General features: G+C 46.5%; 1 protein-coding gene across 3 annotated transcripts in view; it reads left to right on the top strand.

Annotated features, from left to right (window-relative positions):
- Positions 1–16,243, top strand: part of LOC138250083 (E3 SUMO-protein ligase RanBP2-like) — a 580,259-nt gene that overhangs the window by 473,090 nt on the left and 90,926 nt on the right. The window contains exon 26 of one of the 3 annotated variants that reach the window (XM_069204485.1): positions 5,652–5,894. The exons of the other annotated variants lie outside the window; for them this stretch is intronic. Within the exon in view, the coding sequence (XP_069060586.1) occupies positions 5,652–5,776 (125 nt within the window). The 3' untranslated portion in view covers positions 5,777–5,894. Of the gene's footprint in view, positions 1–5,651; positions 5,895–16,243 lie in introns of those variants that run through there. 3 annotated transcript variants of the gene reach the window in all.

Below are 16,243 nucleotides of genomic sequence, written 5' to 3'. Positions count from 1 at the left end.
CATAGGCAGTGAGAGGCTGGCATGGCACCCTGAGGGGAGTGCCATGTCGACTTACTCGTTTTGTCCTCACTAGCACACACAAGCTGGCAAGCAGTGTGTCTGTGCTGAGTGAGAGGTCTCCAGGGTGGCATAAGGCATGCTGCAGCCCTTAGAGACCTTCCTTGGCATCAGGGCCCTTGGTACTAGAAGTACCAGTTACAAGGGACTTATCTGGATGCCAGGGTCTGCCAATTGTGGATACAAAAGTACAGGTTAGGGAAAGAACACTGGTGCTGGGGCCTGGTTAGCAGGCCTCAGCACACTTTCAATTGTAAACATAGCATCAGCAAAGGCAAAAAGTCAGGGGGCAACCATGCCAAGGAGGCATTTCCTTACACCAAGTCATCTTGGTGGCTCCAGAATTATTTTCTATTCCCATGATTGCTGTGGTATGTTTTGACTTTAACATATTTTTACTAGGGGCTGCGGAAGGGAATGCGCCTGAAGAAGAGGAAGTCTGGACGACAAGACTCTTATGCGTGGGGTGTTGGGACAGGAATTTAGGGCCGTTCGGAGCAGGCCGATGGCGTGCGATAGTCCTATTCACAGGAGCCCCTGTATTGGGTTTGGACCAAGTACCCAAAAGGACATCAGTCAGGGCTTCACTGAACGGCAAAAGGGGTTCGGATGTGGAAGCCCCTGGCTGAAGCACCTCCGTCAGGAGCTTGGACGTGACCTCTACAGAAGGAAGCTCAAGGCCAAGGACCTCAGCTACCATACTGACCCCCATACCATAAGTTGCTCCCTCCGCCATAGCCACAGTAGGAGGAGACAGCATGCCAGCATATGGAGAAGTATCCAGACCACTGGCGTCTGGCACGGAAAGTCTAGTATCTAGAGCTATTGAGCATGTCCATCGATCCTCCCCTCAGATTGCCTCTTTGGGCTGATCTTCCGTCGCAGCAACACGGGACGATTCTTCACCCAAACCTGTCCAACCTCTGCCTTATTGCTTGGAGATTGAGCGGCGACAGTTGACGACTTTTGATCTTCCACCTGAAGTCTGCGATGTTATCTTGGCAGCCATGCGTCCCTCCACTAAAGCTGTATACGCCTGTCATTGGAATAAATTTATGGCATGGTGCACCAAAAAATCTGTTGATCCCCTCTCTGCCCATCTATCCAAAGTTCTTTTGTTCTTTCTTTCTTTGGCCCAGCAGGCCTCTGCTTTGGACACCCTTAAAGGATATTTATCTGCCATTTCAGCCTTCCTTAGGTTACCTGATCAGCCCTCACTTTTTAAATCTCCTATTGTGAGTAGATTCCTAAAAAGCCTTACCCATTTATTTCCTCCCACTCCATTTATCATGCCTCAGTGGGACCTCAATCTTGTCCTTACTTATTTAATGTGTACTCCCTTTGAGCCGATGCACAATTGTCCCTTGCGGCTCCTCACCTTCAAAACTGTCTTTCTTGTTGCCATCACCTCTGCTCGCAGGGTGAGTGAGCTTCAAGCCCTTTCGTCTAAACCTCCATACTTGTCTGTGCACCCTGACAAAGTGATGTTGCGCACTAAAGCTTCCTTCCTTCCAAAGGTCGTTACACCTTTTCATGTAGGACAGTCCATCACCCTGCCTACTTTCTACGCTCCCCGACATCCTTCTCATGAGGTGGAGAGACTCTACCACCTGGACCCAAAAAGAGCATTGACGTGCTATATTAATCGTGCCAAACATTTCTGGGTGGACGATCATCTCTTTGTCGAGTATGTGGGTGCTAAAAAAGGGAAGACGGTGCAAAAACATAGCATCGCTCGATGGGTACTTCTTTGCATCAAAATGTGGTACGCTTTGGCCAAGAAGCAACCCCCTGAGGGTTTGCGTGCTCTTTCCACCAGAGCAACTGCTGCTTCCACTATGTTAGCACACGGAGTTCCTGTCCTGGATATCTGCCAGGCAGCTACGTGAGCGTCTCTGCACACGTTTGCTAAACACTTCTTCCTGGACAGTCAGGTCCGTCGGGACAGCTACTTTGGTTGTTCGGTCTTGCAGGACTTCCTAGTATGATCTTGGTTCAGAAGCCCACCTCCGAGGATGGCATTGCTTCGGTATCTATTCTAAGGTAAGGCGGTATCTATTCTAAGGTAAGGAATCTGCAACTAGAAGTCTCTATCAGATGTACACGTTACTTACCTTCGGTAACGAAATATCTGGTAGAGACATTCTAGTTGCAGATTCCTAACTGCCCACCCATCCTCCCTGCTTGCTGATTTCTAGGGACAGTGATTCCCCCTTCAGGTCTTTCGCTCTGGGGCACCAATCTCAGTGTTCTTATCAGCTCTGCGCTTTGGCGTGGAAAGACGCTAAAAGAAACTGACGTCACTGCGCGAAGGTGGCATCTAATTATTACTCCCGACGTCATCACGGCGACTGCATCGCCACCCGCGAAGTCGACCAACGCCACCTACTGACGTGCAAGGGTATTGCTAGAAGAAAAATCTCCGGATCCAGTCTGACACCTGGGGGAAATTCTAAGGTAAGGAATCTGCAACTAGAATATATCTCTACCAGATATTTTGTTACCGAAGGTAAGTAACTTGTACGTCATTCATAGTGGATAGTTCATTCTGTTTGCTGTTTACATTAGATGGTCAATGTATTGATATTGAAAAAGCTTAATGGTTTCTGTGTTCATAGACTAAGATAGAAGTTCCCTTGTTTTCTGCATTTTTCCACAGTTGCTGTCTCCCTCCATTTTTTTAACATAATCTACCCTTGCCCATTCTGTCATAGAAAATACAGAAGGTCCTTCAAAAAAGGCCATCATAGTACCATTTGAATAAAAAAATGAATACATGTTTTTTATGCAGATCTTTGATTGAGCTGCTGCACAGCATTTCAGATCAGTCCCTCAAACCAGCCAAAAATAAACTGGTAGTTCCAAACATCAGATATTGAATGGCCTTGCTAGTGTAGGACCTGGAGCACACCATTTGAATCATCTGGATTAAACATATTTTAGTGTCACTCTCAGAAAGGGAGAGACTCTAAGGTTCTTAAAATGTTCTTATTTATTACAGTGTTTTCACCAGGTGTTTAACAAAGTGCCACTGCTCTTCAGAGAGGATGTGTTTAGCCTCTGATCGCTATAGTTTCTTGACCCCAGTGTGCCTGTGGTGAGGGCATTAAGCACTGACCATCAAGCAAAAAAGGCAGACCCCCAGAGGCACGACAGCCTGGATATAGGCGGTTCGACGTCCAGCGTCTCTGCCAGCCACTGAGCATATTACAATCACACATTTTGACGTGGCGGTCAGCCAATGATGGTCAGGACCACAGCAGTTCGCGGACAGCAAAGTAACAGACAAGTGCACATTGGATGAATTCTAAAACAACACAGCTGACACACATTGGCCAAGTGGACACATCTGCAAAGGACACTATAAAACACAGCCCTTCACAGACCACAATCCTTTGCATTTCCTCTGCAAGCCAACGAAGCCCGAGCACCTTTTTTTGTAGAGTACATAGATCAGGCATCCCTTTTTTCCACAATCCCATAGAGCACCTTGCAGACACTTTTGTCCATCCACACCTTATTGCACTACCCCTAAGTAAGTAAGTCCCGGTCACCCTTTTTTTTTTTTTTTTTTTTTTTTTTTCCCCACTGCGTCACGTTAAAAAAATAAAAAAAAAATCCCAGTTTTACTGAAGATGAGTTAAGAACCATAGTCATGGTGGATGAAATCATAAGAAAAGAGACACAATTGTTTGGAGCACATGTCCAGCATACTCCTTTCAGTAGGAAGATTGAAATGTGGGACAGGATCGTCAACCGAGTAAATGTTGTAGGCACCACCCTGCACACAAAGGAGGACATTAGGAAGAGATGGAACGACCTCAGGGGCAAGGTTCGTTCCCTGTTCTCCAGGCACCAGCTTCAGGCCAAGAAGACTGGCACTGGCCCTCCCAGTACCACATTAATACTCTTCTTTGGGAGACGGTTTTGGCTATCCTGCATCCCAAGGGCTTGACAGGAATACCTCGGGGGTGGAGTTTGGTAAGTAACAACACATAAAATGTCACAAAAATGCAATGTCATGCATGCTCACAGCTCACTTTTTGCCACTGTCTTCATGTACTTAACCAACATTCAATACACAGAGTATCTGAGTGTAAACACTGTCAATGTGTGTTGGACGACCCAACGTCGCAGCTACCAAGGCTCATCACATGCCATATGTCCAAAAGGGATCTGTTAGTCTTTCAATATCAAAAAATAATCCGAGGACTCATGATATGTCTCAGCTTGTAAATGTATGCCCAAACCTAGATGCAGTCTGCATACAGATATGTAATACCCAAGATTTGTATAGTATGTGGAGTAGAGAGAGTGATCTGACTGCAGCTCCCATGAGACCTCGTGTCTGTACCTCCAAACACCAGCCTAGGATTCACTTGCACAATTATCTTTGTTTGTTTACTCACAATTGAAGTGTACTCATCTGGGATGATATTGTTTGTACAGTATGTAGAGGGAGTGACATGACTGCAACTCCCAGGAGGTCTTGTGTCTGTTACTCAACCACCATCTCAGTGCTCACTTGTAAAAAAATAAAAATAAAACATTTGTCAACTCCCAAATGATGTTTACTCACCTGGGAAGTTACTATTTGTCAAGTGTGTGAAGTAGAGGTAGTGACCTGACTGCAATTCCCAGGAGGCTGTCGTCTGTAACTCCAAACACCAACCCAAGGTTCACTTTCACAATTACTCTTGTTTGTTAACTCACAATTAAAGTGTACTCACATGGGAGGATACCATTTGTAGAGTGTTGGGAAGTAGATGGACTGACCTGACTGCAAATCCCAATAGGGTATGTTTCTCTAACTCCAACTATCATCCCAGTGTTCACTTGCCCAAATACATCTGTAAGTCAACTCCCAAATGAAGTTTACTCACCTGCGAGGATACCATTTTTCAAGTGTTAGCAAGTAGAGGGAGTGAAATGACTGCAACTCCCAGGAGGCCCTGTTTCTGTAACTCCAAACACCAGCACAGTGTTACCTTGTACAAAAATCTGTTTGCCAACTCACCAATGAAGTGTACTCACTGGAGAGTGATTCAGCACAGATCATGCTCAAATAAGAGACGTGTCTATCTACATAGCTCCATCTTGACTTGCTATGCCAAGATGAAACTATTGAGGACAGGAATGACACCTTACCCAGTGTGCACAGCAAATACTCATAAGGCCTCAAGATGCATCACCAGATTGGCAGCAGTAAGAAACACATTGACACAGCACTGTGTACATTACTCCAGTCACATGTACAACAAAGTCCTGGGTCTGCCTGCATCCCACTCAGGTAGACCTCAAAATGGTAAAGCCATATCTTAACTCTACACTGTGTTGGCTGCACTGGTGGCAAGATGTCATATTGATTCCATCCTCAAAAGTGCAGCTGATCTGCACATTTCAGCAGCTGCTTGAGTCATATTGGGTTGGAATGCTTCACACGTTATGTCAAATCACCCAATACCATAGTTACTTGCCACAATTGGATTAACTACAACTTAACTTTGTCAAAGGTCACTACTTACTGTAACACTAATCCATTAAAGGTAGAGGTCACAATACAATCAGTACCAATGTATGTTTTACATCAACAGGTGCATCTGCCACTGGGCACGCAGAGGCCACGGAACAGACTGACACTACCCCCCTGGATGAAGCCCTTCGTGACGATGACTATCCTGGACGTGGAGGACAGTTATGGCCTATCTGGGCAATCTGATCAGATGACTACAGTGAGTCTCACTGGGCCCTCAATGTCACCTCCCAGCCCTGAATCCTGAGGTGCATAGGAACACTTTGGACAATGAGAATCCAGAAACAAGTTGGAGAGGGACCCCTGTGGCAATGGCACAGACCCATAGGGATAGGGTGTATGGGTCAGCGGAGTGAGGCCACTGGGACTGCTCTTGTCCAGGATACCATCAGCCATGACTTGGGGGGGTCTCTTCGGAGTCCAAAGGTGTGATTAGGCCAGGTGTTGACAGAACTCTGGGAAATGAAGCAGTTACAGTGGGACATGCAGGAACACATGGAGGCCCACAATACCAACATGGCCTCCCTAACAAGGGTGTTGAGTGACATACACACTACCCTGAGTAGGAGTTTACAGTACCAGTATACCCCTTCCTTCGGCTCATCAACAGCAGGCCCATCAACATCGGTGCCAGCCACTGGAAGGGAGGCCCTGCCAGAAGAACAACAAGCCCCAGACACCCCTCTCTCTGTAGCAGCAGACACCACCCTCGCCACACACCCACCACCCCCTATCCCTCCAACGCAGGTGGGGATGTCCAGCAAAGAATCCAGGAGGTGCAGATGGCAAGACACCCACCACTGCCAGTAATAACCCTCTTCCTAAAGGACCTCCTTTGTGTGATATAAATTCACTCTGGGCTGATCCTGAAACATCTACCATTTCCAATGGGAGGAGTACTCTGGACTTTGGACTCCCAATGGTGTGTCATCTACTCCAGTGGTTTCATTCACCATGACATGCCCCTTCACATTTGAAATGTGTTGTCATGTCACATATATTTTATGTTAATCATAGCTTCCCAATAAATTCACCCTTCACTGACTCCTTGTTTACTGATTTTGATTTCCTGTTTGGCCTTGTAGATATGTCAGACCATATGAACCATACAGTGCTGATCCAAGGTAATTGTTTAAGATTGGATATGTAGCGTGTACACAGTGTCCAACTCAGGATTATAACCTTCCCACACAAACACATGCATACAAGTACCTGCTCAAACTAATATTGTATTGCATTTTTCAGCACATAGGCTGTTAACATGCCTGTACTACTGGAAATCATGAATGATTGTCTCATACTGAGTAAATGAAAATATTGACAGTTACAGACCCTCAGACCACAGAAGGAAGGGATTTGTCAGACATGGTCCTGTAGAATAGGCAAAAATTGATGTGGTTGATGTCATCATCTTGGGCTTATCACATACCACGCCAACGTAATTCAACATCAAATAATACATGATGCAGACAGATGGTAGTACAACAGTCTCTGATCACAGGGCCATCATAATCTAATGCCCATGCATCTGGTGGTATGACACAAACAAATGTCACTGTTGTGACCCACAGGCACTGTGGCCTACAATGATGAAACACATCTACATGTACATACAGGTCATACAAATAGTGTTTAGTCAATGTGAAGGAAAAATTACTTTGTCGTGGTCTAGGACTACATATTTTATGGCTCCATGATGACACATCTGATGCATCAGGCCTACCCCAGCACACAAAACATGTCCAATGGGCACTTCTGACCTTCCACCCAAACACTGTGCAAGCTGTCTTGGCACAGGTCCCATACACCCAAACCCTTTGACCTACATTACCTGGAACAATCCATGTCCACTTTGTGTGTCAGAACAGCATCACATACCTGCCCATGTCACAACTCTGAAATGCCCACATGAAGGTGTCATGGTGAACGTACCTGTAAAACAAAATAAACAAGAAGTACAGGCTTGAAACCATACATATAACAAAAGTCACATAGCAAGCATCTGGAAACAAAGCAGGGAAATTGACACACACAAAGTGACATCATCAAGGTGGGGATGTCAAAAGATATCTTATCAAGCAGCCTTTGGCTGATAATTATAGAGTATCAGCTCCCTAGTTGTTGCTAATACACCAAACTACACACATTCTCACAACTACAGTTCATTGTACAGTCATGACATCAAATGACATACTTAAACTCGTGAGAAGTAGCTATGGATGGGATCTTTTTACTAGTTAGCTCCTTCCTCTTCACCACTGTCATCCTCAGTTGGCATTTCTGGATTCTCACCCAGTGGCACTGCAGGCTCTGCCTCCTCTGGGATGTACAGGATATTCCTCAGCAGGACGATGTTGTGGAGCGTGCAGCATGCCAGAGTGATCTGACACACTTTCTCGTGTGAGTAGAGGAGGGGGCTCCACCAGTCCTGTCCAGGCACCTTAATCTGGCCTTCAGGAGCCCAAAAGCCCCCTCCACTGCCCGCCACGTTCTTCCATGGGCCTCATTTAAGCGGGCTTCCGCTGGCGTAGTTAGATTCCTCAGCGGCATCAACAACCAACTACGGTTTGGATATGTTGAGCCTCCTGTTAAGGATTGGGACTTATGTGCAACAATGAGTCACTCACTTCAAGATTGTAGCACCTGACACTGCTCACACACAATCAGGACAGACGTGACTTGCCAGCCAGCTAGGCACTCTCTGGGTGCAGTTGTGACATCAGCTGGGGTATTGCGCTGTTCCACATTATGAAGGAATCATGGGCTGATCCAGGATAACAGTCACACTTATTTCAGAAGTAGAGATCCTCCACACAGACAACTTGCATGTTGATGGAATAGAAGTTCTTTCTGTTGTGATAGACTGGTTTAGTGGCATGCGGTGGCACCAAGCCAACATGTGTGCCATCAGTGGCCCCCACCACATGTGGGAGGCGGGCAAAACCATAAAAGTCCGCTTTCTCATTGGCTAAATCATCACATCGGGGGAACCTGATATAGCATTCAATGTGTTTCAACATTGCTGAGATGAAATCCTTCAACATCAGACTGAACATAGGTTAGGACATGCCACCAGATAGAGCATCTGTATGTTGGAAGGACCGTGTGGCCAGGAAGTGCAATACTTACATGACTTGTACTATGAGTGGTATGCAAGTTAGATCACTGTTAGTTCGAGACAGATATGATGCCAGCTGACGGCATAAGGCCACTATTGTTTGCCTATCCAGGCAGTATAACTGGATTATGTGGTGTCCCTCCGTAGTCTGAAGGTCTGGCAGTGGACGATAGACAGGAGATTATTACATCCTCTCTCTCCCGAGGTACCTATATGTGCAAAGACGTGATTTGTAACAGTATGTCCAGAACAACATGCATGATGCATGCCATCAATATCATGTGACAGGAGAGCGTGGAGTGGCCTCGGCCAAGATGGCTGCAACTTGAGACCACTCCACGGTCAGTAAGAAATTTACCCTGCCATCCGACCATAATCCGGCCGCATCGGATGATGAAGCCTAAGGGACCCCCGCAGATGCAAGCCAACAGAATGGATAAATGTGTGGTAATCCTACCACCTCTGAACATTACTGAGTTGAGGCACGAGACACCTGCAGTGCAGGAAACCTCCCTAGGTGCTATTATGGCCACCATTCAAGAACTCAAACAAGTTCTTGAACCAAAGATAGCTGCAGTAACAGTCAATGACAATCTTCTGAGGGCGGACTTTCAAAAAATGCCTGAAAAAGTCAAGACTGTTGAAACACACATTCACACGCTTCAGGCTATCACTTAAAGGATGGAAGACCTAGTTTAACATCTCACGAAACAGGATGCAATCATGGCTGCTAAACGTGAGGATCAGGAAGGAAGATCCAGAAGAAATAACAGTAGAGTGGTGGGGGTTCCGGCGGGCCGAGTTTGGACCTCTTCTTAGAACACCTTATACTAAACATCCTCCGGCCCAAGCACCTTTCAAAGTTATTTTCTGTTGAGCGGGCGCACCGTGTGCCTGTCCCCATCCCCCTGCCGAGACCGAGAGTCCTTCAGGCAGCCCGCTCCCATGGTGATATACACTTTGAGAACTCTGTAATATGTTTTTCCCCCAGACTTCACACTCCCGGTATAGTGTCAGCGCTGGAATTTCAACGAGATCAAAAGGGGGCTTTGAGCTAAAAAGATTAAATATATGATGCTCTACCCTGCAAAACTACGAGTGCTTTCAGATGGTAAGTCATGATACATCTCCACACTGACAGAGGTCTGGGAGTGGATGGGCATGGTCCGCTTGTGAGGGAAGGAAGGGGAGCCCACTGAAACAATGCAGAAGGGGACAGTAAAGGACAATATTAGGCCCCAGGCAGTGGAGACTCTGGGGACTGAGAACGGGCTCTAGAAGCCGAAGGAGATGTATTCTCACTGCATGTACTTCACTGAAGGTGTCACTCAGCTAAAAGCTTGTACAAGTTGAAACTAGGAATGCTTGCAAAGTTTAAGCTTACGGATGTGGGACTAACAGATTATGCTACTAAGTTGGGGTTTAACTATTAAGTTGTGGTTTCGTAGATTGTTGTGGCTGAGCTGGCCACCCCTTGGCTGTGCTTTTCTTGTTATTTGTTGGGCTACGGACGCTCTGCTAGTTGGGGAACTGGGTGGACAATTACCTAAGTGCAGGGTAGCAGTGTGGGGGTTAGTGGTTGGGAACAGTTGTGACCATATGTTCTGATTGTTTGCATGGCTTGTTGTGTTCAAGCTCAGCTACAGTGGGTAGTGTGGAGGGGCAGCTTGAGGTTTTGAGGATGTGTGGTTTTATACATTTCAGACTACACTATGGGAGATATGCCCTACGCTACTCTACAATATGGGGTCCCACACTAGATCAGAGTTAAAGGTCATGACGTGGAACTTCAGTGGCCTGGGCAACAACAACAAACGTACTCTGGTCCTACTGTACATTCGTAGACACTCTCCAAACATCGTCTTGTTGCAGGAAACACATCTTAAAGGGAATCCATACAAAGCACTTAACCGCATGGGATACTCCCTTGCAGCCCACTCAGGGTTTGCTTCCAATTCTAGTGGGGTGGTCATCCTAATCAAATCCTCTGGGCCGCTATGAGGCCCAGACTGGCACTTAGGAGAGGGGCACACATTGAATCTCTGTTCAGTCTATATACTACCACGACTACATGCGGCCACTCTCCTGGCGCCTAGCACTCTTCTCTTAGACCTACAAGCTGGTGTTTAGGTGCTTGGGGGAGATATGAATGCCACCATGGCATTGAACATGGACAGGATTTTCCTTTGCAGGGGGGATCGAACAACATTGCCCTTTGGACCTTCGTAGAAGCAATGGGCCTAGTAGATCTCTGGCACGAGCACCATCCACTGGCTTGACAATAAACGCACTTGGCAGCCACACACAATAGTTTCGCACAGCTAGATTATCTATTCACCCATACTACAACTGCAGGTTGCTTCCATAGTGCTGTGCACCTGTTGAGAGGTATTTCTGACCATTCCTCAGTTGAAGTGATGCTCACTGGCCCCCTGCGGACTCAAATGTAGGTCCCGAATAAATCTGTGGTACCTGAAGTAGGTATCGCTCCGCAGTAAGCTCCTCAAACATACGGAGCAATACTTTCAGGAAAATTAGAGTATGGTTGCTTTGGTCTGCACCCTATGGGAGGCCTTCCAGACTATGCTGAGAGGCCAAGTCCAGGCGTTAACAGGGGGGCTGAAAAAAAGGAGTAACGTTAAAGTGCAAGGCTTTAGAGTAAGATACTGCTGAACTGAAATCAGCTGTACTAGAGGGGGGACCCCCTGACTGTGCACGGGTGCACCATCTTTGACTTCTCCAACAGGATTTTAAAGACCTAGCGGAAGATCCTGCTCGGTCCCAGGTGCTGGCTGTGCAATGCCACCTCTATGATGATGGTGGGTGATGTGACCGGCAAGTTACTAGCCTGGTTAGATAGAAGAGAAAAGGGTAGGAACTGGGGGGTAGACATCAGGGATGAGGAGGGGGAGGTGCATACAGTAGGGGAAGCGATAGCAGAGGCCTTCGCAACATACTATGAAGGGGTATATGCTACGACCAATGTGACCACCACTGAGGAATGTGCAGAACTCTTGGGAGATATTGTTCAGGGGAGGAAAGGAGGGAGTTTAAGCTCGACCTGATGGTGGAGGAAGTGAGGAGTACAATCTACGGAATAAGGTCTGGCGAAGTGGCGGGTCCCAATGGTCTCCCCCTGGAATTGTACAAATGTGTGTCTGACAAAGTTGCAAAATACATGTTAGAAATGTCTTATACGGCTCGCTGTGAGGTTGTCCTACTGGTTAGCCACCTTAATTGTGGTTCTCACAGAGAGTAAGCCACCAGCACAGTGCGTTTCATACCACCCAATTTCACTCCTCAGTATAGAGGCCAAGGCCCTGGCTAAGGTCCTGGCCATCAGGTTACTGAAAGCACTGGCCTCTGTGATACACCCAGATCAATCCGGCTTTCTGCCTCATAGTACACGTCTCAACCTTAGACGGCTTTTTGGGGTCCTCAATATGACCAGTCCACCGTTTAATGAGGAAGCGGTGCTGCTCTCTTTATATGCAAAAATGTCGTTCAGTAGTGTCAAATGACCATACCTTTTTGCAACCCTTGATAGACTGGGCTTTGGCCCCCAGTTCTCTGGCTGGGTCCAGCTCTTATATCAAAGGCCCTTGGCGAGAGTGAGAGTGAGCAGGGGTCTGTCTCGCCCCATTACTTTGAGAAGAGGCACAAGGAAGGGTTGCCCTCCATCTTCAATGCTCTTTGCGCTGGCCCTGGAACCGCTGGCCACATGGGTGAGACAGGAGCCGCTTGTAAGAGGCATTGAGGGGAACAGCAGATGGAAAGAGAGAATCTCCCTATACGTGGATGATATCCTACTATATATCAAGCGTCCCCGCACTACGATAGATGGGATACTCCATATTTTCAGATATTTGGTACCAATTCAGGGTACACCATTAACTGTGATAAATCCCTGGTTTTTCCTCTGGCTGAGGGGATGCCCATACTTCCTGCCACCCCCGACGATGTGCGGCCTCAGTGGTGATGGAGCGCTTTCAGTACCAAGGGATCTTCGTGATGTGAAGTCTGGAGGAATTTCAGAGGCAAGACCTATTACCACAGTTGGAGAGCCTCCGCAGCGATGTAGCCCACTGGCAGGGACTTCCGGTGTCCTTAATGGGGCGAGCGGCACTCTTTAAAATTGTGTTGTTTTTACGCCTTTTATATGTGTTGCAAAACACTCCCTATAGTGTGTCTGGACTTTTTTACCAGGATCAGCAGTGTGGTACGCAAACTTCTGTGGGACGGGGGTAGCTTGCGCATTTCCTTGATTGAACTTCAGCTTCAGTGTGGAGTCTTCAAGGGGGGGCCTGGTGAGCTCTGAGATCCATGCCTATTATTGGGGGTCACAGCTGATCACAATCAATGAGTGGGTATTTGCCGATGTCAGTGACCCAGCCTATCGACAGCAAGGCTAGGGGGATCCGGGGCTACCAGTCCACCCTGTATGACTGGGGTCGTGAACGTATGCTCCAGTTACACAGACTTTAGTAAGGACCTAGAGAGAGGCCACTAAACACCTGGGATGGTTGGAGGGAGGGGGGCAAGCTTACCCACATGACACCACTGTGGTACAGTGACCAGTTGACGCAAGTGAGAAAGCTTCAAATATTGCACCGAGCCTCCATTCCTCGAACACTCTAAACTCACCTGGGGATGGGTGAGGTGGAGATGTACCCCTGAGGAGGCCACCGTGTCACAGTAAAAGACCATAGGAGGGATATAACACAACTTATAATTGGGAAATGAACTGACTGGATAGACATGACACACAGTACTCACCCCAGCTTGCAAGTATACAAGGGTCACATGTGAGCCCCATGGTTGTCAACATATGTCCACAACAAGGATTCAGGCAAAACCCAACTATCTGCTACACAATTGCTCCTTAAAATGTGACTGTATTTTCCTACCGCCAAAAACACTGTCTGCAATGGTGGACCGTGCACAGCCGTGATGTGCCATCAGTGCCCTGCAACACAATACACTAGTCGTTGTGTAGTAAGACCTACATAAGAAGACAGAATGAAGATGTTTGTGATGATACAACACTTATATTTTAGGTGTGACAGTTTACAAGGCCATATACAGCATTTTAGAAGGCCAAAATGACGGATGCCTGACCTACTCCACTGGTCTTTAGGAACCGCACATGACCACCAGCAGAAATCATCTGAGAGGTAGGCAGTTCCAACCACGGCGGACACAGCGATAGGCTAACATTAATGTCTATGGTGGTCACAGCCCAGTGGCTGTGTCTGTCGGCGGTTATGACCACGCACGTGACAGACATGACCGCCATGCTGTGCATATTTACTCACTTGACTCCTGACACTGCTGCCAGCAACACCTCCACTATTTGAGCTGCTGTATGCCACCTCTGGGAACAATCATGCCACGTCCAGTATGTGGTAGGGCCCCTGCCTTCTCTCCAGAGGACAGCTCTGTATGGCCAGCTCTGTGGCTCACCAATAGAGCAGGTCAGTACCTCATGTGCACAATTGACTGTGTTCAACATCATCCTTCCCCTCTTCACAGGCTACAATGTGTCCCTGTGTGCCAGTTAGTGTGCCTGTTGTTGAACTCTGTGTGGCATGAATGGATGTACATGATGCAGATATTATTGACCAGTACTGTATGTTGTGTTTATTAACATGTGTTGTGTGATGTTTTTTGTGGTTCTATGTGCTCCTTGTGTTGGATGCACATAGTGAGGCAAGGAGACTTTACTGCCATCCAATGACATCTATTTCTATATGATGGTTGTAAATGTTATACAACGTGCGTGACAGCATGAGCTTGGTATGCATCTTGTCTGAGTCATTTGAGGATCTTGTAAGAAATGTGTATAGTGCCACAGATCTTTCAGCCTGCATCTGTTGTCTGGAAGGCATATCATGACTCATACTGCCCTTCAGGATGCCACACAAGCCACATTGCTGAAAGCCACATGATGTGCTGTTGTGCATGGAAGTGATGGAAATGTGAGTGCCATGTAGGTTCTGCATGCTCAGCCTGCAGAGGCCTGGGCCTGTCAAATGTATCCCCTAGTATTGGACATAAACCAGATTATGGGAGAGTCACACTGGCTATGCAACTGCAGAAGCTGTGCCAACTCCCTGTACAACTGCAGATCCTGTCATGTGGACATTATAATGCAGTAGTGGCAAAACTTGCCCTGACTGCCGCAGTCCATTGAATAGATTAGGAATGGGTACAAAGGTACATCCCAAAAGTAGTCAATATGCGCATTTTACATCATTGTCAATGTGTGTCTTTGACTAATGACAGGTCCCTTACTCCCACAGCTCTGTTGTCACCTTGACAAAAGTCATACTTCTCCAGTACAGGCTTATTAACAAATGAGAGACCCACAGTAGTGCAGACAGTGTGTAGATTCCTAGGAGGCCATGACATGTGACTCAGTAACATGGTCACATAGCAGAAATTGTACAATGCATATCTTTGTATATTCGATGCCATCTCTGTAGTTTAGACACATCTGTCAAAAGAGTGTTCAGTGTTACAAGTACATACCTGAGGACCCTCCCACCTTTGAAGTGGCATGACTCTGCATTTGGTAGGCCACATTTCCACACATGCACAGGGAAGACATTTTCTGTACCCACCATGCCAGCCCCTTCAATGTCACTCAAGTGTAAGGGTGAAGTCTGTACTTTGGATGTTGTCTGTAGTGACTGTATCCAATGAGTCAATCTCATAGAGTGAATGTGTTGGTACAGTCAGGTTTAAGGAGTTTACTCTTCAGAAGCCACGTGTGTAGTGTTTCATTTTGGCTCACATCACAGTACATGTTGCTGGAGTATGGGCTACCGCAGAGGTTCCCAAACTGTGCGCCGCGGCTTCCCGGTGCGCCATTAAAGCCAGCAAGGGGCGCTGTGAAAAGATGCAATTTATGAAAGTTATGTGCTGATGGTGCCTTTTAATCTTATGACATAATAGGAAATAACATTTTAAAACTGTAAATTTATATAATAATCGTTTTTTTGTTCATTCCTGGAGTTTGTTAAATTGCACAAAAGTCACATAATTCAAATATACAAACAGATACCAAAGCCCTAATTTGGCATTTTCATCGAGGACTATGCTAGTTACATAGACAGCATTTCACAGGCTCGGACGCCACCTACTGGAGAGGGATTGAATATTTCATGTTAAACTACTTCATTTATTTCTGTATGATATACATAGCATGGTTATTTATTACCTAATGAACTTGGTTATTCCAATGCTCAGCATGTGGGCAACCTGCCGGTTGAGGGGGAAACTGCTTACATATATTTTCCCACAGGTTCTGTGTAAACACCTTTATGTTTTTTATTGAGCAAACCCATTCCTGCGCGTGGGTAACAATCCGTTTTTCTCAACTGAGAAAATTCCTGTCATGTTAGCCCAGTTTGGGTCTATTGTTTTAAAAAAATCCAAATGTACACCCAAGTGTTGAAGGGTATTATTTCTGACTTTACAAATTAAAGTTTTTTTTTTTTAAACTAAACAATTGTTACATTTTCATTTTGTTA

The sequence above is a fragment of the Pleurodeles waltl genome, chromosome 8, assembly GCF_031143425.1.
Source record: "Pleurodeles waltl isolate 20211129_DDA chromosome 8, aPleWal1.hap1.20221129, whole genome shotgun sequence".
Taxonomy (NCBI): domain Eukaryota; kingdom Metazoa; phylum Chordata; class Amphibia; order Caudata; family Salamandridae; genus Pleurodeles; species Pleurodeles waltl.
The sequence above is the reverse complement of the archived record's forward strand: the minus strand, read 5'-3'. Positions and strand labels throughout refer to the sequence as shown.